This window comes from Pundamilia nyererei, unplaced genomic scaffold (assembly GCF_000239375.1).
Source record: "Pundamilia nyererei isolate P.nyererei 1_Seehausen unplaced genomic scaffold, PunNye1.0 scaffold00309, whole genome shotgun sequence".
Taxonomy (NCBI): domain Eukaryota; kingdom Metazoa; phylum Chordata; class Actinopteri; order Cichliformes; family Cichlidae; genus Pundamilia; species Pundamilia nyererei.
Window position 1 is genome coordinate 233,325 of NW_005187710.1, and position 22,039 is coordinate 255,363.

A 22,039-nucleotide genomic window follows, 5' to 3' on the forward strand; every position below is an offset into this window, starting at 1 on the left:
CACACACACACACACACACACACACACACACACACACACACACACACACACACACAAACTCCCTCCCCTCATTCATTCTACTTTTCTGTCACTCTCACCCCTTCCAGTGCAAATTTAGCAGGACCCTCTCTAGACTCTGGTGCTGAAGTGCGAACCGGACACATTCAACTGTACTTAACGCGGTGAGAGCTATTCAGTCTTTTCTGCTCCACAGACAGACTCTTACCTCCTTTCCAAAATGGGACCCTCCTGATCTGCACTGCCAGGCATCTCCAAGCATTTAGACTTTGCACCTGTGCGGAGAGAAAAATACATATTAGTGAAACCAAATATCACCAGCAGCCAACTGGCATTGATTTAATCACATCTCCGAGAAAGTTTGCATTATTTAGCAATTGTGCACATTATTTGCGTTTTGTAAATGGCCAGATTAATTCAAGATGAAGTTCTTTCTCTTTACTATTCCTTTGGCTGCTTTCCACCTGCTGCCTCTGTTTGGTGCCAGTGCTTTTCAAATCAGTGATGATATTAATTATTCACCAGCTTCTCTTCACTGAACACCTAGATTGACTGAAATATTTACAATTTAAGAGCTTGTCATTTGTCACAAGTGAAACCTTTGAGCAGTTTTCTAAATAATGCTCCCGTGGGGGGGGGGGGAAAGTTAAGCTGACCTCCAAAAAATGTCAAGAGAGGTTCTTACGGGCTTTACATTTACATAAACACACACTCTGCTCCTTTCTCTGTTTGTCTTTCAGTGTCTTTCACTCGTCCACCCGCAAAGCCGCCGGGTTAGAGCCCATCAAAGGTGGTTTCTCCCTCGCTGATTTTCAGAGGTCAGGGGCGTGATGTCCATCCACAACTCCTGGTTTCACAAAAGCACATGCAAGAATTGCGTTTGGACAATCAGCTCCGGACCTCCATCCTTTTCTTGGTCATCCGTAAGTGTGCACACTTGGACACTCGGGTGCATAGCCTACTTAAAGTAGGCATCAGTCCACTAAGGCCAGAGACTGATTGGTGTTGGTCCACCCAAAAAATCTTTTCTCCACTTGTTGAGCTTTACTTTCATAATGGAGGATGAACAAAAAAAACTAAAAGGATTGTGAGCCCATCACACAGGAATGAGCGGGAAGGCGAAGAGAAAAAAAAAAAAGAAGAAGAGAAAAGAAACTGAAAGCTTTAACTCATGCTTGTCCTCTGTGCCGGTGACACCATGATGAACGAAGGGGTCACCACCCGGGGGCAGGCCCGTCCAAAGGGAGCCAGCGATGTGACCTTGTACAAAAGAAGAAGTGAATCCCCCAACGGTCACACGGATCAAAGAAGACAAAAGCCTGAGATGATAACTCAGCACAGCAGTGGAGCACATTATTATCAGACACATGAGCAGAAGCAGTAGTAAATTTCACAGAGTTCGATGCAGGCGGGTGGACGTGGGAGGGCCTGCAAACGAAAAACTAAAGCTCTGACCCGCTCTAATCTGATTTGCCGTACGCAACATTTTCTCTTTATCTGATTCGCTCCGTGAGGCGTTTTCTCTTTCTGTGGGACCCCATCTTTATCCAAATGATGTGGTCTTTGGTGAGGCCTGGTCTATTCATGGGAACCCCATGTGCTGTGTGCCCACCATTGAGGTGCAGAGTAGCATGGCCACAAAGGATGGCAGCGTTTCAGAAGGTCCTCTCCTTACAGTTGAAGTCTCTGTTCAGGATAAAGTTTGTGGTTAAACCACAAAACCAGAAAATCCAACAAATGTAGTAAAATTATAAAAAAGTGAAAAAAAGGTGTTAATTATGGGCTAAACTGCTGAAATAAAGAGGAAGAGAGTTTTATATTGCAATATTTAACTTAAAAACATTTGACGTTGGTCTTCTTTGTAAAGTAAATGATTTCTGTCACGAATTAACATCAGACTGAACGGCTGAAACTTTTTCCATGAAACTGACTTTGCAATAAAGTTTATCTTCCTTGACTAATACCTGCATTTAAAATATTTGTCCTACACTTTTAAATAAAACACTGTGCTTCAAATCTCCATGAAGTGCTGGTATTAAAACAGGCCTGAAGGCCCAAACTTTGCTCTTCAGCTCCTGTTAGCACACAGGCTACTTACAGGTGTAAATTTAAAACAGTTTAAATCTGCTGGAAGAAAAGAAAAGAGAACGAAACAGCAAAAAACCCAAATAAACAAAGAAGGAAAAATACAAAAACTCAACAACAAAACGCACACAAAATCAAGAAGACAACAGTGCAGTAGCACCCAGTGTTTGAACCCTTCGTGGCCTAAAATCTGGACGACCAATTACAGCAAAAAGCATATGATGAAGTCCCTCACAGCCACAGAGCGTTCATCCTTACATGTGCGATGGACATCTCCGCCAGTCAGTCTTCCTCCCTCGGCTCTGGGCCGAATTTCAGCAGCATCGCTGTCGACGTCTGACCGCACTTGTCCCACTTCTCCATCTTTCACTCTCTCTGCCTCTGCCTCCTCTGATCCGGCGTCCTTCTTCCTCTCCTTCTTCAACCCTTTCTGTCCGGCCCTCCCTCTGCCTTTACATTTCCTTCGCCCCTGTCTTTCTCAATTTCCCCGCCCTCTCTCTCTCTCTTTCTGTTTCTCTCATTCTCTGTCTCTCGCTCTCTCCCTCTCCTCATTTCATGCAGCGCTGGGGTTACCTAAGAGACTGGGCCTCAATGGAGAAAATCTCCTTTGGTACAATGAAATGGGTGAGAGGCAGAGAGGAGGGGAGGGGAGAGAAATGAAGGGTCTGGGGGGACTGGGTAGAATGAGGGGGTGCTGGACACAGGAGGGGAGGGAGGGTTGGGGGTGTGAGAGTAGAGGGACAGTGGGATGCAGATCTATGCAGGGATGTAAGGGGGATACGAAATCCCAAAAATTCAATAAGTGGCTTTGCTTGATTTCGCCTCAATGGTCAGTGCGTTGCTGGTTGCCTGTGATGCCCCCCCCCCCCCCCCACCTGCTCTCCACTCAGCCTGGTTTGTCTAACCACAAAAAAAACAAAACAAACTACACTCATTTGAAAAGTTTGAAGCTAAATTTCCACCAAAAAACATTAAAAATGAACCTAATATGATATAATGCTCTTTTTTTAAAGGGAAATTAAAGTTTGACCTCACTTAAATGTTTTTTTTTTTTTTTTTTGCAAAGCCACCATTGGCAGAGATGAATACCATTTTGATAACCATGAGATTGGAGACCTCGGTGTCAGTAGTCTCCGTTTTGTTTGTTTATTTGTGTCTTTGCTCGCCGCGGGGATCAGAGCTCTCTTTACAAAGAGTGTTTCAGCAGCATAAACTCTCTGTTCTCCAGCACAGTGCAGGCCCCATTCAGCACGAGTAATTACACTGTTCCTCTTACATCTATTCAGTGTCTCTCTCCAAGAGATGTTCCTCCCCAAAATAAAAGAAGTCACAACACATGCAACCTTGTTTAGAGGTTAGTTACTGATTAGCACAGAAACTGTTGCAGTTCATTTTCCCGGTGCACCTTATTGAGCTCTTCAGCGATTCTTTTCAGTTTGTCGCTTGTCTCTGGGTTGGCAAACAGATCCCCCGCTGCTCAGCTCTGTGTCTTTACAACTCTCCCCGAGCCCCTTTTCTCATCGAAGGATGTGAGAAAACAATGGGGCTAATAAAAGAAGCAGAGATAATTACAGCACGGCAAAGAAGTTTGCGCTCCTACGCCCCAAAACCATAAATACCGCCGGTGTAAAATCGGATATGTGGGTGACTTTAGGATGTCTTTTTACACGCTTTTCTGTGCCAACAGCGGAAACTTATTCTTATTCTCATGTATGTCCTGTGTGCATGCCAGGGTGAATCTGGGATCTCTGTGTTAATGACTCTATCAGGCCCTGATACCCAGAGGCCCCTGCTGAGGGAATGGATCCAAAGGGATTGGGGTGTTAGAATGTGGCACAGAGGGTGGCAGAGTTGGGTTGGGGCGCGCTGTGTGTGTGTGTGTGTGAGAGAGAGTGAGTGTGTGTGTGTGTGTGTGTGAGTGAGCGTGTCCGAGGATGTGTATGTGTTTGAGACACGGGAGGGAGGGGAGGAAGGGGGTGCGGGCAGATTGTCCATGGTACTCACCCCTCCGGGCGGGGCTGAATGAAGTTATTTCCAGGCCCCTGTCCATCTGTTACCGTGGCAGCAGTGGTGACCAAGGTGTTGCCATGGCGAGGTGGACACAAAAAGGCGTGGCGTGGGAACGAGTCCAGGGGTCAGGAGTAAGGGTCAGGGGGTCAAGGGTCACAGCCAGCTGGACAGCACACAAGAGGAGGCCAGGGTGAGAAAAGAAGGAGCGAAGGTTTGATTTTCGTTTTCTTTTTCATCCTTTCTTCTCTCATTTTTTTTCACTCTAGAAGGAGACGTCCGAAGAGTGGACACCAGTGGACATTAACATTGAACTGGGGTGGTGAGATGAAAAGGGGGAGGTGGAGGGGTGGGGGGGTCGCTGTGGATGAAGGGAGTGAGAGGGGCTGTGGGGTTCACAGAGCAGGGCTCCCACAGCGTCCAGGCTCTGGGAGGCAGCGCTGCATTCGGCCTTACTGGTGTCTAATCGCACATTGCATTTGACAGGCAATTGACTCTGGTCAATGTACACGCAAATGCGACTATTGAGAGGATGTGGCCGGCTGCATGTGAGTGCGTGTCTGTCTGTGTGGCCACAGTCTGCACTTTACCCGGATAAGTGATACCTCAAAAAAGACAAAAGGCCCTTTGGACAACATTTCATTCCTTTCGTTTTAGGCCTCAAAACTGCTCGCAGACAATGAGACAAACTGAAGGGAGGTAATGAATCAAACTTTCACTCAGCATGGGAAAACCATTTTCTACATGTTTTTCCCATCTCATATCATTACCTAGAACTTTTCTTTCATGCACAAATTGCTGCCCATGTACTGCAGCGAGCGACCAGCAGCACCTTTAAAAGTAAAAAAATGGATTAAAGCTTATCAAAATCGAATGAGGAGGCTTCTTTGCAGTGAAGGACTATCTGTTAAAGACTGTTTGCACAGTTGGAGCCTCATTTTACTTACATCAACTGTGAGAAAGTAAATATGTGTGTGAGAGAATAATACTGAAGGAAGGCATACATGAAAAGCACAACCTGAGACCAGAGTATTTGGTTTGTTAGCAAATGTCATGTGTTTCTAATAAAATCTGCTCAGTCAGAAGTTTTTGTATTTCCTTTGGTAATGTTCAAATATGAGCTTATGTTGGCGGAAAACTCAAAATTTAAAATGTAAAATGAAAGCGCTGAAGATAATTTGACCTTCAGTTGTTCATAGACACTGCACACAATTCACCTTTAACTTCACCCCATGATTTTCTTTCTGTAACAGGCAGGTAACCAAATATCTGACTCAGTAAAGAGGACATGAAGTTGTTTCTAACTTGGCAGCTCACTCTGTCCAGGCAGCTCCCTCACCTGCACCAAATGCCGTACTTCAACAGTCAGAAAACTTTTCAGCTGCTGTGGAGCCTCTCCTGCTGCCTGCGTGACAGAAAGGACAATACTTTGATGATGTCTGACGTTAACGTGTGAAAATACCTCAAATAATATTTTTTTCCCACTTTCTCATTAAAAAGATTTTAAAATGAAAGGCTGGAGTGTGAAACATATCAAAGTTCAATGTTTGATTTCATAGATTAAAGTCACAGTTAACACATTTTAAGTAACACCTAAAAACACCCTTGTGAGACTGAGGCCTTTATCATAGTATTTATTACTATTTATCTTGTAAAAGTGAGACTGTATCACAACAAAAGGTGTCTGATAATAAAGCTGGTAATGATGAAATTAGAGCTACACCAAGAGGGATACACTAATACTGTTATTAAAACTGAATCATGTTCATAACCAGGGACAAATAAGGCATTAGACTGGTTTCAGTGCAGACACGAAGCAAAAAGGTTTGCATGTGTTGAGATGCTTTTGCAGTTGCAGCTCTTTTAAAAACACACTGTTACTCCCCTGGCCTTCAACCCAGTGTGAGATGTCTGTGATCTTATGTTACTTTTATGAACTCGTTTATTGTTTAGCTTCTACAAATAAAACATTGTACTAGCTAACTAGCTAACTAATCAGCTGTTCTTGCGAAATATACCCACTCATATACCTGCCAGACTGAAAGATGTGAACATACAGTCTACAGGTCAGAACTGGCCCACCAAAGGCTCCAGTCTGGTTCACTCGATGGGTCACACAAGTCATTAAAAACTCCAATTTTTCAATAAAATGCACTGCTATTCCTGGCGTTCGTGTTGCTAACATGATTAACACAGGAGCAGTATCTTTACTGCTCTACATGAAGATGTAAAAACTGTTTAGTTTAGATTACACATTCTACATGTCATGTGAAGGTGTGTGTGCCACTCTTAGCTCAAAATTATTGAAGCAGACTGTAGAAAACCTGAGGTCCAAGTTGGAATTTCTCTTTCTTTTTCTTTTTTTCCTTAGAATTCCCAGTTTGTAAATTCACGAAACCTGGTATTTTCAGGATGCATCTGTAATTATTATAGGTCATTGTGAAGTGTTTTAAATAGATGGGCCTACGTGAGGTCAAATTGGACTGCATGAACTGGACTCTCATAAGCTTTCAACTATGGCAGCAGCAAAGAGGAGAGATTGAAATGTCCATCTGCCCCGTAGCGAACGAAATCGACGGCCAACCTCGAGCCGCATCAGTGGATAACACATTATGACAACGTGGATAAGAAGACGCTTACAATGCAATTACACACACAAGAACACACACACAGACACACAAATACATAGAATAAACACATAGGGCCCCTTTAGACTTTAATAGTTGCCGGGATGAAAGGAGTGCGGGATCCATACTCCTCTGCAGCCCACATTAATAGGATTAGGAGCAGGCTCGGGAGGACGTGGCAGGCCAAGTCCACTGCTCCGTTTGACACCTTTTGTCCACAAGCCCTGAGACGCAGATCACAGCAATAGGATGAGAGACAAAAGCTTTTGAACATTGTGTTGTAGCTACAAATATATCCTGATGGGAGAACGCTGAGCCTCGAAGTCCACAGCAGATAAAACGAACAGACGGCGATTTTGACAACTCAATCAATTTTCAAAATGGAGAAAACACGTTTTCACAATTTAAATCCATAAAATGCCTTCACCGGCAAAGGCCTGATTCTGATAGTGATGTTTATACATTATTAAGTATTGGAAAGTTTCTGAGATGTGAGTTCTTTACTTCAAAGTGAGAGCAGATCCTTTGGTAGGAACATGTGCTTCTCTTGACTTGTGGCTTCTACTCCATTGACTTATTTCAACCAAACCATTAGAAGAACCACTTCCTGTGCACCACAGGAAAGACATCATATACTGGATCACAATGACAGCACGCATGATGCCTGGTAAACAGTTTAAAATAGTAAATTCTGTCATAAATGTGTAATTTCAGGTGTGAAGTTTTTCTCTCTCACATAATGCATAGTTGTGTTTAAAAGCTCATTAAAAACACAGAATTTAATTTTTGGATATTTTGGCATGTATGGTCTGAGTTCATCATTCTCCTTAAATGTTCGCTTTAAAATTCAGGAGTGACGAGTAAATATCCTGCAGCAGACCACAGGTGGAAGCTGGGGCAGTGACTGTCACAGTCCTGGGTCTGGTGACTCAGGGTGTGTGTGTTTTTGAGTTTGGGTAATATTTCTTGGTTTTGTATCAGGTTCGGTTTTTGTGCTTATGTTACTTTCTTGCTCTTAGTGATTATCTTCTACTTCACTGTCCAGTGTTTTCTTGTTTGTTGTGAGTCTTGTCTCTGTTTCATTCCCCCAGTCACAGTTTCAAGCTCACGTGTGTTGTCTGCGTCTACCTATTTGTCATGCTTCTTGTTTCATTTTGATAGTCCTTGTCCAGTGTGCTTTGCTTCCCCTTTGTCTCGTTGTGTCAGATTTGTCCCAGTTGTGTTCCCATCTGTTCCCCATCCTCTGTTTGTTGTTATGTTCTCCATTTTTGCTGTGCGTTCCTGGTAAGCTTCATGTTCTCAAGCTACATCATGTAATGTAAAGTCTCATCTAGTTGTTAGTAGTCAAGTGCAAGATTTTTAGTTCTCGTTCATCTTTTGTTTGTTTCTATCATCAGTCATTTACTTAGTTTTAGTTTTTATTTTCCAGCAATAAAGCTGCTGCCTTTAGCTAAGCTTTCTGTCTCCGAGTGCTGCGTTTGGGTCCTACCCTTGCCTGCCACACAGCTTACAATGACACTGACATGTCTGATGGTTAAACTTTGCTATATAAATTATAAAGGTGTGATCTGTATATGAGGCGAGGGAAGAGGTATACTGTGTAGTCACCATATGGTTTTGCTCCATTTATAGTTGCATGCCCAGGGGAGTAAATATGTGCAGATAGACTCAGCCACAGTCTCAGAATCAACCTTAATGTGTTAAAAAGCTCCACAGTGAGTGGAGCAACATAAATACACAGTGTTCAGTTAGGGAAGGACAGCAGATATTGGTGTGAATGTGCTGGTCGGTGGAGAGATGGCACGTTCTTGTGTGCTTTCACATCCATTTTAGGTTTTCTGTTTTCCTAAACTTGCTGCAGGTCTCTGTTAATCCAGTGACAAACTGGTGACCTGTCCAGGGTTTACACCACCGTTTACCCAGTGTCAGCTCGTCTAACAAAGTCCAACCATGACCCTGGTTGCATACATGGATGGGCACAATGGTTACATGATTGTAACACAACTTTTCATGTTTATCAATATGAAAAAAGTCACTATTTGTCATATCACAAATTTAATAAAGGAATGCAAGCACATTGACTGTGAGAATACATTGAAGTTGAACCCTTTAAGACCTACCATAGAACCAAGTCTGCCAGAGCTTATATTATATTTTTACCTGCTGTGGAGCCATTTGTGGGAGCATTTCAAGTTGCTATACATCAATACAACCATTATAGCCCAAATATTAATAATATGTCTGCATTAAGTGCATAATAATTACATAAATTGCAAAAAAGTGCAATAAACTACAAAAAAATTGAAAATCGTTTTTGTTTTTTCAACATATATTTCTAGTTAGAGAAATTTAAGAGGCTTATTCCTCAAAACTGTAAATACAAAAAAGTTGCACAAAATAGTTTCCCACCACAGGAAATTTATTTTGAGTGTCTTCATAGTTTTATTTTTGAAATACACCAATTTTTATATACTTCAGGAAAAACTAAAATAAATATTATAATGCAAATTTGCAAATAAACAGCATATGCATCAAACTAAACTATTTCCAGCAGTGCAATTTGACTTCTAAGCATCCCAGAAACGACACAGAAAGTCATAAAGTCAAACATAACCTTTAAAAACACCAGTATATGCTTGTATAGGCCCTGAAGGTAAAAAAACAACAACACATTTCCGCGTAAATGACGTCACTTCCGGTTTCAGGCAGGTAATGGCGGACATGCGATAGTTCGCGCTGACGTCTATCCCAACGTAGGAAGTGTTACAAACAGCTGATCGGATCGGCAAAGTGTGTTTCTGGAATATTATGTTTTTGTTACTGCAAGTGCTTTTTATGAAATTTTTGCAAAGCTTTATGTGGAAGGAAACTGACCTAGGACGTAGGTCAGTGTAAGTACAACTCCTCCGGTTTCATATGCAAAAAAAATTATTGCGCTAGCTTATGTGGTTGCAGTACTACCGGGATTTAAAAATAGTTACGCAAAACGGAGCGTGCCCGCTCCGACCGGCTTTAAAGGGTTAAGAAAGAATGCAATGGTGCCATCAACCCTTAAATATGAATGCGGATCTCTGGTGGATCTTCCTCTAGTGCAGGGGTGGGCAACTCCAGGCCTCGAGTGCCGGTTCCTGCAGGTTTTAGATGTGTCTTTGATCAAACACAGCTGATTCAAATGGCTAAATGACCTCCTCAACATGTCTTGAAGTTCTCCAGAGGCCTGGTAATGAACTAATCATTTGATTCAGGTGTGTTGACCCAGGGTGATATCTTAAACCTGCAGGACACCGGCACTCGAGGCCTGGAGTTGCCTACCCCTGCTCTAGTGTCATGTATGAATAAATCTGGGGCACGTGACTCACCTTTACAGGATTTATCAACTTATTTTGAAATGTTTTGTTTTAATTTCTCTCATATTGATATTCAGGTCGTTGTGTTGCACTGAGAGCAGGCAGCAGCTCGTCCTCGGTTTGAGCGATTATTGACATTCCCGGCGATCTCCTCACATCCCGTGCCACAGCGAGGTGACACAGAGATTCTCTGTCCTCTCTCCTGCCACTGCGCTCTGGGAGAGCGACCAAAAGCAGTTTTACCACCAAGAGCTGCTGACGCTCACTTCCTGCCAAGAATAAGAAAGAGGAGGTTCAAAGTCATCTGAGACACACATACCAACAGACATGCAATGACGCACACGTACAAACTTGGTTCATGTGTTTATAGTTTAGTGATGGATGTGTTCATGCTACACGACCTCTTCATTCTTGTTTTTCCTACAGCTTAAACTTCCATAATTCCTACAATAAATGTTTGGAGAAATTTCACTGAAGTACAGGTGGATGAAACAAGTCCATGCCTGCTCTTTGGTCCTATAGAAGTGAGTCCTGAGTCTTCAAAACCCCATCAGTCACAGGGACACATTCATTGATTAAGGAATAAATCATTTATAATGAGTAGAGTAGGTTAAAAAAAGCAGCAGTGATGTCTCTACCCTGTGGCTAAAGTCCTAAAACCAGTTCCCCAATCATTCCAATCCATCTGCTGGATGGATGTGTAAAGTGTGAAAGTAGCAGAAAGTCATTAATATTCAGTTGTTTTAAAAAATAAAATACATTGTTATACCTTATATGCTGATATCAGTGTCATTTAATATCCATTGGGATCTGTATTCAATTCATTTAACTTTGAATTCTGCACGATAAATTCAAGTGTTTGTTTCATTAGTGGTGTTTAATGCTTCGATGACCAAAACTAAACACGTTTTCAGAGTGACTTTCCTGTTCTGATTTGTTGCTGGCTGTGGAGTTCCTCTCTGCTGACTGTTGTCAGCATAAATGTTTCACACTACATTTCTTCTTTGTAAAAAGTAAATTAAAACACAGGAACAAATGTTTCTGTTACAAAACCCAAGTTTTTGAGCTGATTCAACCTTTACTTCCACTTTTTAAGAAGAAAGACTGAAGTTTTCCTCTCCTTTGAGTCTTTGTATTGATCAAAGCTTAACACGTCTGAGACCTAATGAACAGTCAGAGAAATAAAAACAAATTTTGCAGAGATACAAAGAAAGTAACTCTACTGTCCTGATTCTGGTCGAGGCAAAAGGTAAATTTACTATCATTATCTTAAATATATTTTTAAACACCAGGGTCAGTCCTCTCAGATGTCTCTGTCTGTTTGGACTGGCTGTTAGACTGAGTTAATAAAGACTTTATCTTATATACCCACAGAGACTGCTGTGGTTGCTGGGAGAGTTACGATGCACCTGCAAACATTTGTCTGTCTCTGGTAGGTTACATAAGAGTCACTGCCTGTGGTGTCAAGTTCCAGCTTCAGTTTTAAAATGTAATGTCAAAATCACAAGACACACATACAGGTCAGCACTGACCCCAGCGTCCACATCAGAGACATAAAGGAGGGGAAGGAATATCTGAACTGAACAACTGTCTGCTGCACGTGGCTCACACCATACATCTCTTCCCCTCTACAACAACAGCATCTTACAGCACTACAGAATAAATGACTCAAAGATGGAAGAAAACTTTCATCAGTCAAAAATTCAAAAGACCTAAACCTAAACATCCCTGTTAAATATCAAGGAAATTATTTTTAAATTGATCCTTGTCGTGTTGGCCACATACATGATTTCATATGTCAGTAGTCAAAAGTCATTTATTATCAGGGTGGACACCTTAAAATCTAGACACAGTCTGTAAGTTACCATCACGTGGATGGTTAGCTTTTGGACTTTTTAGAGATTCATTTATTGTTTTTAGTGTAAAAGTTTGTTGTGGACACAGAGTATCAGATCATGTAGCGATATGTTTGCACCACAGAGCTAAAGTTTCTTTTTTGTGTGTGTGAAACAGTAAATGTGAATAAATCTGATCATCTTTTGAATGCATTCTGAGGCTTTTCTATGCTTTAAAAGCTTAAACTTATAATTTAATGTCTAATAGATTTTAAGGTATACGTTGTGTGTGGTAAGGCTCAGTTCTTAGTTGCTTTAAACTTCTTGACATCCTCACTCTTTTTTCCCTCAGCATTGAAAGAGGCTGATGAATCAATAAATTAAAAAAAAAGAGTAGCAGAAATGTCTGAATAAGAGCCAGCAGCCAGAAATGACTACAATGGAAGAGCTTCAGAGAAAGGAAAGCCTTCATGTCATGAAGTCATGTCTTCTAAAAAAAAAAAAGAGTGTGTGTGTGTCTGTGTGTGAGAAAGCATGAAAAAAAAAGCGCGGTGCATGTGATTATCGGACAACGGCCGGACAGAGGCCACACAGGGCAGGCCGCAGACGGACGCAGAGAAAGGGACATTTACCTTGAACTCCACTTGTCCCGTCTCTGGGGCGGGGTCAGGTATTGTAGCCGGGCCTGACAGGGTCAGGAGGGGACAAGAGAGGGAGACAAGGGGAGGTGGGTGGGGAGCAGGGACACAGGCTGGCCCCGGGGTCGTGGGGGCTACCCTCATGGGGGGCCAGCGAGGGGGAGGAGGGTAGGTATTGGCAGATTTTCGAGGGGTGCAGATGCTCAATATGCAGATGTCTAATCGAATTGTGCTGCGATGAATTGGTTCTCCCTCCTGATTTGCATCAGGACAATCCCCAGCAGCAGCTCAGGGGTCAGCGGAGTTCCCCTGGACAAAATGAGCAGCCGGCTGCAGACGCCCCTGAGAACGTGTGAACTTGAAGTAGACTTTACTCAGTGACAAGGATATTGATTGATTCAAATGTCTGTCTGTCTGGGAGTGCGTCTGACATCTGTCTTTCCTGTGTTTCTCCAACTATGAAAAAAACATTTATTGTTTTTTAGTGTTTGAACTGCACTTTGGATTTGACTAAAATAGCCCTAAAACTAATAACAGTACTACGAGTGTGTGAGTACAACCAGAGAGAAGAGAATCTATCTCTATCTATGTATCTATCTACAAACACAATGTAATTGGTAATATTTTTGTTCCAGAAAATGCATAAAATTGTGGAATGGAAGTATTTAGCTGCTGGATTGATTAAGATGTTTATCAATACATAAACTCATCAGATTGATACAAATCAATAGGAAAAAACAAAGAAACAAAATAACTGTTCAAAGGCACAAAAAACTACATCTGTGTTGTTTCACTAAGAAAACTCAATTGTCTGTGTTTGATTGAGACAGTTTTCTATCTTATGCAAAATCATGTTTATTGAAATAATTTACTTTCTCCAGTTTTAAATCTAAATATATCAGCAAGTATAGATGAATGTCTACTTACTATTTTACTGGATTACTATTCTGACACCAAGGGCTTCAGGAGAAAAAGGTCAAGACTGAAGCCACCTTTCCTCTCATAGGTATAACTGCCCTAGAATAAAAGACTAACCTCACTGCCAAATTTAGTGTTTTCCTTCAAAAAATAACCCATTTGAAAAACCAGAGGTGTGGAAACACACTGACAGCCTTTTTCCTGTGTTGTGATTTCTCTCTGGCAGAAATTTCAGATTTGTGTTGCCCTCTGGTGGTAACAAGGAAAGACACACACTGAGTCTGAGGATTCAGTGAAATGAAAACTGTTGGTTGCCGTTTGTTACAGTGGGTTTGATTCATCCTCACACATTTAGTGTGTATGAGTTTCTGTTCTTGACATCAATTTTCATCAGCTGATTATGCATCATAATAGAACAAGATGAAAAAATATAAAACCAAACTGCAAAGAAACATCAGAAAAAAGTGACTGCAAAAGTCCAAAAATTGAAACAGGGCTTAAAGTAAATGAAAAAAAAAATCTGTAGATGCCGTTGTTCAATACAAACAAATGGATGCTGTTTTGAAAATGTAGTAAAGCTAACATAGCCGATGGAAGCATCCCCACTGAGTCATTGGTCATGTGTGAATGAGTCATTACAGGTGAATGCTGACTCTTTAGCCATTTACAGTTTCTGTCTTCAAAAATGAAGATGGGAAATAAATCAAACATTAGAATATTATATTTGTGATGTGTGAGCTGTGATAACATATCCATAAAAAAACTTAACTTTAACAGATACTTAGTGCCCTTTGATACACCTGAGAATGTAATCTGGCCAGAAAAGAAAAAAAAAAGATGCCAAAAACTGGAGTTCATCCAGCGGCCACTTGATGCTGCTCTAAAAACCAGTCAAGCCCAACTTGAGCAAATAAATTACTTACTTCTAGTTTGCTACAAGTAAACACAAGCAGTCGAGTGAGACTGTAATATTTTATTAGTTTATTACTTTGCACATTAACAGGTGTTAATCATCAGCAGTTACCTGATGATATCACCATCCAAATTTGGTCACCCGCGGCTCCAAAAATTCACATAGCAGACTTATGCTTATGTTGAGGTCTGAAAAATATGGAGCCCAGAAATGGATCTGACTTTTAAGATGCCATTCAAGTAAAATGTATTTAGTCTATAGGTCTAGTCTATGAAAAATCATTAAAAAGTCTCCAAATATATACAGAGACAAACATTTGACACCAGATATTACAGATGATGTGCTTTTATCTCTTCGTAATCACAAAATTAATACAAAAACAGAAAATAAAGTAGAGTAAAAACATAAATGTAACTAAAAACAAAAAAGTAACTACCATTAACAGTTAAAAAATAGATATATAATATCCATACAACTGTAGTGTGTTATCAAGTACCTTACTTTTTTTTTTAGCGATACTGTGAGGCACACATATATGTAACAGTTTGACAAATAAACTATGAAACTTGTTTAACAAGAAGAGTACAAAGTTTGTATCTCAGCATCTATTAATTATTGGTATGCAGGCTGGAGTATCTGTTTGCCTTCAGAGATGTTGTGTGGAGCTGCAAAGACAGAAACACAGTGTTAGTGAAGACACTCCTCTGTGTCTAAAAATATCAATAAGATACTCAAGAGTAACTCAAGAAAATTCTGAGACCGTGGTAACAATATAATTTGGAGTTAAAAAATGATTATTATCATAAAGTACAACGAGACCTCATGGTAACACTAGGGACTTATTTATTATATTATTATTATTTGCAAAGAAGAATGGGCAAGAATTTCAGTCTCTAGATGTGAAAAGCTGGTAGAGACAGACCCTAAAAGACTGGCAGCTGCAATTGCAGCAAAAGGTGGTTCTACAAAGTATTGACTCAGGGGGCTGAATAATTACGCACACCCCACTTTTCAGTTATTTATTTGTAAAAAATGTTTGGAATCATGTACGATTTTCGTTCCACTTCTCACGTGTGCACCACTTTGTGTTGGTCTTTCACGTGGAATTCCAATAAAATCGATTCATGTTTGTGGCTGTAATGTGACAAAATGTGGAAAAGTTCAAGTAGGCCGAATATTTTTGCAAGCCACTGTACTTCAGAAATCTGCAGTCCATTACTGCTGATGTGCGAAAAACAAACAAACAAAAAACAAAAAAACAAAAGCCCAGCAAGCCATGCAGCTTGCATGGCAAGGGTTGTTTTACACACCTCATTGAATTTAAGCTCTGTTAATTCATTCCCAAAATAACAGTTAACTCTGTGTTACTAAAAAGTGGAAGTGTTTTGTTGTTAACTTTTGAATGTTTTTGTTTTATACCTTGTAAAGCACTTTGTGATCTTTTATCTAGAAATGTGCTATATAAATAAAATTTTACTTACTTACTTACTTGAGTGCTGAGTTTGGATAGTGCATAAATCCAGTATCACGTGGAATTAAAATAAGGAATCAAGCACATATCCTTCACATCAGGGTACTCACAGACAAATTTCTCTATGTATGCTCAGTCATCCAGGTAAAGGTAATTTAAGCAGGAGAAATATTTCTCTGCACTGAAAATGCTACATCCCAAGAACTAAAGAAAAGTTAACCACAAGCTGTGTACAGGGAAACTGGGAGAAAAGATTCCCTGTGAGCTGCTGAAAAGTTACTGCACATTAAAATCACAGAGGAACATTGCTGTATCCAGTGTACCTGTTTTCTGCTGAGAGCTTTTCCAGAACTTTAAATATTTCTGGAGCTTTTCAGGGCAAGTCTTCATAACAAAGTTTTTCCAAAATTCACATCTGTATTTGTCTCCATCCCACTCATGTTTGGTGACGACAGCCTGTGGCCTTGCAGTAATCAATGTTAGAGTTTTCAGGTCCAAAGATATTAAGTCTTCTCCATCATAACCGTACTGTTGATAATCAACAATATCCCCGGTCACATCATCCCATTCACAACCAGCCATTTGCTGAACTACGTGGACACCTGAGAGACCAGCAGAGTAAAGTAGAAAGGCACAATGAGATCCCAGAGTATTCAACCATTAGAGATTAAAATAGAGAAACTATGCATTAAAAAGGTGCTGCAGTAATATGGTAGCAGACTGTCATTTTGTGCTTCTGTAAAAACCTGTATAGCTACATCTGTTTGACAGCAAGCCAGGAGAAATATTATTTTCTGTGACCTACCTCCAGTGTGGTTAAAGTGCTCCTTAAACTTGTTGCTCTCAGATTTAAAGATCTGTCTGTAACTCCTGCAGTTCTGTGTGCTGCTCTCCCAGCGATCGCCAACAATGGTGTTCATCCAGTCTTGTTTCAGGTCAGTTTTCTTGATGCTGGTGTCATAGTAAGCTACCTCTGCTTCGTTAGCAAAGCAAAAGCTAAAAAATCTGGGAATTCTGTGACTCCATTTAATGATGTGAGGAAGAACCTCAGAGAGTGTTTTTCTGTTAAAGGCAAGAACAACACAATCTGTATCTTGGATTATTTTTCCTGCTGTAAGTTCAATTTTTTCCCATATATTTAATTTTCATTTTGTAACTAATGTTTTCAGTCATAGTAATGGGGAAATACCTGAAAGCATATTAAAGCTATATCACTGTATTTATTTCTGGTGCTATGTCCTGTGAGTTTCATGTGGCCAGTGCAGCTGTATCTAGTTAACTACATGTTATACTACACATTTAAGTGTTCCTGACATTTAAACTCATTTACACAAACACACAGTGCATTTTAAATGTATAAATTTTGATCTTACCTGCAAATGCAACACAACAAAACAGGAGTAACAGAAACAGAAGTGTCTTCATTTTCTTGGGGTAAGGCATGGAGCTGAACAGAAGAGTGGCGAATGTTGGACTGCTTCCTGGTTTTATGAAATAGGATACGTGAGGCATGTTTACCTGAATAAAGGCTAATCTCTAAACAATCCAAAATATCACAGTCATGATCACACAATCTTGTTCTTATTCAAAGTATAATTAACGCTAGCACAGAGTTATTCTGATCTTTATAATCACATATATTTTATGTGATTCTACATGTGTTTTTTAATCCACTACCTGTAACCTCAACTGTTTTATTTCATTATAATTTTATTGGATGGAAGAAACAAAAAGCATCTGTTTATTGTAACATGTAATGTGTGATGTTAGCATAAATATCAGGACCTTATTGCCTTACCTTTCTCCAGAATGTCACCAGTTTCTTCCACGGTGTCGCATAACCTACTCCAGTGATCTCCGCCTCCTCTGCAGGTTCTGGAAAAATGCCAGCATAGCCTACAACTCGGCTCATTTTCAACCGGTATAACTTGTTGACTCCCTTTGAGATTTTTTTGAGGCAGTTTTGCCTTAGTTTTTCTCAGGAGTAGATGTGCTCATAAATTCCCGTTTATGACGCTTATGCGTACATTTAATAAAGAAGATCTGTAGTAACTTGTCATTTGGGTTTCTTGTCTGTTGTTTTTTATGCTTTTCCATGCTGTCAAAGTCTTCCAACATTGCTGTAGCCTAATCATTTTCACATGCTTCATTTTTGAACAATCATTTTAAATTATACTTTAGAAGAGGCTAGAAAATATCCAGACTGTGTGTTTTTGATTTTATGGTTCCTGATAAAGGCTCTGAGTAGCCTGAGACAAAGTTCAGGATTGCTTTGTGGTTTCGATTTGGTTTAGATTCAACTAGGAGCTGGAATCCTTCTGTAGATTTTTTGATCCATGCTCACTTGGTAGCATCACACAGTTTTGCAGATTTGTTGGCTGTACATATATTATGAAAATCTTCCCTTCCAGCACATCCCAAAGTCTATTGGACTGGTATCTGGTGACAGCGGAAACAATTTAAGTACACTGATATCATTGTCATGTTCAAGAAACCAGTTGGTGATAATTTGAGCTTTATGACATGGTGTTATCTCACTGGAAGCAGTTATCAGAAGACAGGTACACTGGTCATAAAAGCATGGACATGGGTATCAACAAACTAAACTAAACTTAAATATAATTTTATTTCTTTTTCTAAAAAACTGAACAAAACTAGAAAAGGTGATTTACCAATTACAGACACTATACAGTATCTTATAAAGGTTAATATATGGTTTAAATAATCTGCTGCTACATGCAGGACACTCAGTCAGTTCTCAGCTGCAGATGTGGAACACCCAGCTTGTACATCAAAGTGTGCAGTATGGCTGTCAGAGCATCGTGGTGTGGAGAGAAGGAAGAGAGTACCCAAACGCAGGATTTAGGCAAGCAGCCGGTTCTAGAAGATGTCTGACCTAGGCCTTTTTAAAAAAGACAAAAAAGCGGGCAGGGATAGCTCAGTAGGTAGAGTGGTTGCCCCACGATTGGAAGGTCAGGGGTTCAACTCCCCTGAATGGCTACCCTGAGGTACCCCTGAGCAAGGTACCGTCCCTACACACTGGTCCCCGGGCACTGCATTGGTGGCTGCCCACTGCTTCACTGGGTGAATGGGTTAAATGCAGAGGATTAATTTCCATACGGGGACTAACACATACTTATTATTATAATTCTTATGAGGCATAATGAACTGAGCTCAGGAGTGTCTATATTGATTGACTGAAGTCCAATCTTTGTGAGCTAGAATTCTCACTGGTTTGTAGTGGATCAAATACGTAATTTAATCAATGACAAGCGATGCAATTTGTAACTTTTATGGAATGTGTATTTTCTGGATTTTTGTGGAGAGTCTGTCCCTCTCCATTAAAATGAAACTATCTTAAAAATGAGAGACTGAGCAAAAATACAACTCAGCAGTAGATCAAATAAATATTTCCCTCAATATCTTATTTTCTTCTGCATGTGAGATTCAGACAGCGATGGCTTGCTGAAGACCTTTCAAATTAGAGATAAAAATTAAAAAGTAAAAGAAAGAATAAAATCGTGGAGAAGTCAGAGAATAGAACATGTATGCAATTTACAATGTCCTATAAGATGTTAACAATGCAGCAGTATTTTCTAGTATTTATACTGTGGAATAATGAAACAGACATGCTTCTAGTACTGACTTCCCGTGACTGATGTCAGTCTGCTTTAAATGTGGAAAACTTTTACTAGGAAGTGAATTTCACTGTGTTGTGAAAACAGTGAACCATTATAAACATTGTGTTGAATGAATGTGAAGCAAGAACAAAATAAAGTCCTGCAAGTTTTCTTTTTAGTTAATTTTGCATTGATCTTATGTCTACTCCAACTAAAAAAAACAATAATTACTTAGTTACTTAATTACTAAAGTCAAATATTGAAAACATCATTCCTTTCACACCGCGTTCACTTGCAGGGTGTCGTATTCAGAATGCCAAACTAGGGCTGCACCAGGAAGTAACTTTAGACTGAACAAACCTATTAAACCACTCGACTCTTGTTAGTTCTTTTGTTCAAGTTCAGCTGTCTAACCATGATGAAGAAGCTAATGATCCTGCTCTTTCTCTGTCATACTGCATTTACAGGTAAGATCACGATTCAAAATCAAAAAACCTTATAATTTCATATTTACACACACAATAACAGCAGCTGTACAAGTATTAACTGGAAATGAAGAATATAGTGCCCAGTGTTGTGCAATCCACATTATGTCTTGTGCAGTGCAAATTGGTAGCACTTAAAAAAAAAATTATAATCAGTATTATTTTTCCAAAATAAAATGTAGACTAAAATATAAGACATAATTTACTTCTTATGTTGTCAGTACATGGATGGCATATAGGACTGAATGAGACAGAAATTACAGAGCCATCAGTATTTAGGGACTTGGGTTAAGTGTAGAGCCGTAAAACTTTGATTAGAGACATCAATGACACTTTGACAGGTGAATTTACATTTCCTCTTCTACTTTTATGAGAATATGTTAACCAAACCATGAATGAATTAATCATATTTCTGATGATTTCTGATAACTTTGTGTTTTATTTCCTAATACTAACATTATATAAATTTATTTGCCCACAGTGAAACACTCACTGATGTATTTTCTCACTGGATCATCTGGGATAGCAAACATCCCAGACTTTGTGGGTGTTGGAGAGCTTGATGGCATTGAGGCTGGTTACTGTGACATCAACAACAAAATAATACAGCCAAGACAGGACTGGGCAAAACAAATATTAGATGATGACCGTGCGCACTTGGAGATGTACACTTATCTGTGTTTTGAGAATCTGCCAGACTTCTTTAAGGGATTCATTTTTACATTGAAGCAGCAGTTCAACCAAACTGAAGGTGCATTATTTCCTTATATATGTCATATCATTATAAACCATAGGACATATGTAAAAAAAATATGAATGTACAATTGGTTAAAGACTTAATTTTGTGTTACTTGATTGAGACCTGAAATTCTCAGATACTGCTATTGTGAATATTCATTAAAAAGCTAATACAATAATACATTTACAGTACTACATTGTAATCTTCAGTTAAATCATTGGTAGATTTAGATTTTCCTTTAAAAAGTAAAATCAAAACAGTTTTCCTGCTTTTTATAGCTTATAGCCCTGGAGTGAATCTGTTTTTGTTTCTTGTCTTTCTGAAGCTTTTTTCTTGTAATCTTAATCAATCAGGTCTAAGAAAATGTTCGTAATCGTAAGCATAACACAAACACTGGAGAATAACAGTGCCTCGCACAGTGCACACTATAAACATGGTTGTTGAAATACCTGTTTTCCCTTTCACTGTTCAGGTGTCCACATTGTACAGAGGATAGATGGCTGTGAATGGGATGAAAACACTGGAGAGGTGACCGGTGTACTTCAGTATGGATATGATGGAGAAGATTTTCTTAAATTTGATATTAAGACATTAACATGGATTGCGCTGAAACCAGAGGCTGCTATGATCAAACAGAGCTGGGATGCTGACATAAATGATAAAAAAGACGATGAAGACTACTTCACTCGGATTTGTCCAGAGAGGCTCAAGATGTATTTAGACAGTGGGAAAAGCTCCCTGCAGAGAACAGGTACCTTTAAATTTATTATTTTTTCAAATGTATAATGGCAAAACATTTACTCTGATTTTATATTAAAAGATTTAGAAGGTAACTGTGCTGCTACAATGTTTCATTGGCAATTGCTGGTTAAAGCTGTGATAGGCAAAAACTGTATTTAGAGATGGAAGGAAAAATAGAGATTGACAATGATTGTCACTCATGCTAGTCTGTTAATCTAATACTTAAACAGCATTTTAGATAACTAACACACTCAGAACACACACACACACACACACACACACACAATTTGCAGGGAAAATCTAGAGTTCGTGGAGAGAGTCCATGCAAGCACAAGAAAAACAAATACATCACTGATTAAAAACCAGGACTTCTTGCTTTGATGTAACAGCATTATCAGTCAGTATTTCACACCAAATCACAACAACAGTCGCTTCAAGGGACTTTATATTGTAAAGTAGACCCTGAGGCACTGAATGAACTGTACCAGCACATCAGTGAGCAGCAGACAGCCCATCCTGATGCTTTTCTCATCCTGGCTGGGGATTTCAATCATGCAGACTTAAAGTGCGTGTTTCCAAAAATACAACAACACAT

The 22,039-nt window shown here is 39.7% G+C and overlaps 1 protein-coding gene across 1 annotated transcript in view; it reads left to right on the forward strand.

Moving 5' to 3' along the window:
• Positions 1-19,897: 19,897 nt before the first annotated feature.
• Positions 19,898-22,039, forward strand: part of LOC102202168 (major histocompatibility complex class I-related gene protein-like) — a gene marked incomplete at its 3' end in the record, with an annotated part of 6,891 nt that continues 4,749 nt past the window's right edge. Inside the window, exons 1-3 of the mRNA XM_005751391.1 lie at positions 19,898-19,953; positions 20,444-20,715; positions 21,176-21,454. Coding sequence (XP_005751448.1) covers positions 19,898-19,953; positions 20,444-20,715; positions 21,176-21,454 — 607 coding nt within the window. The remainder of the gene's footprint in view (positions 19,954-20,443; positions 20,716-21,175; positions 21,455-22,039) is intronic.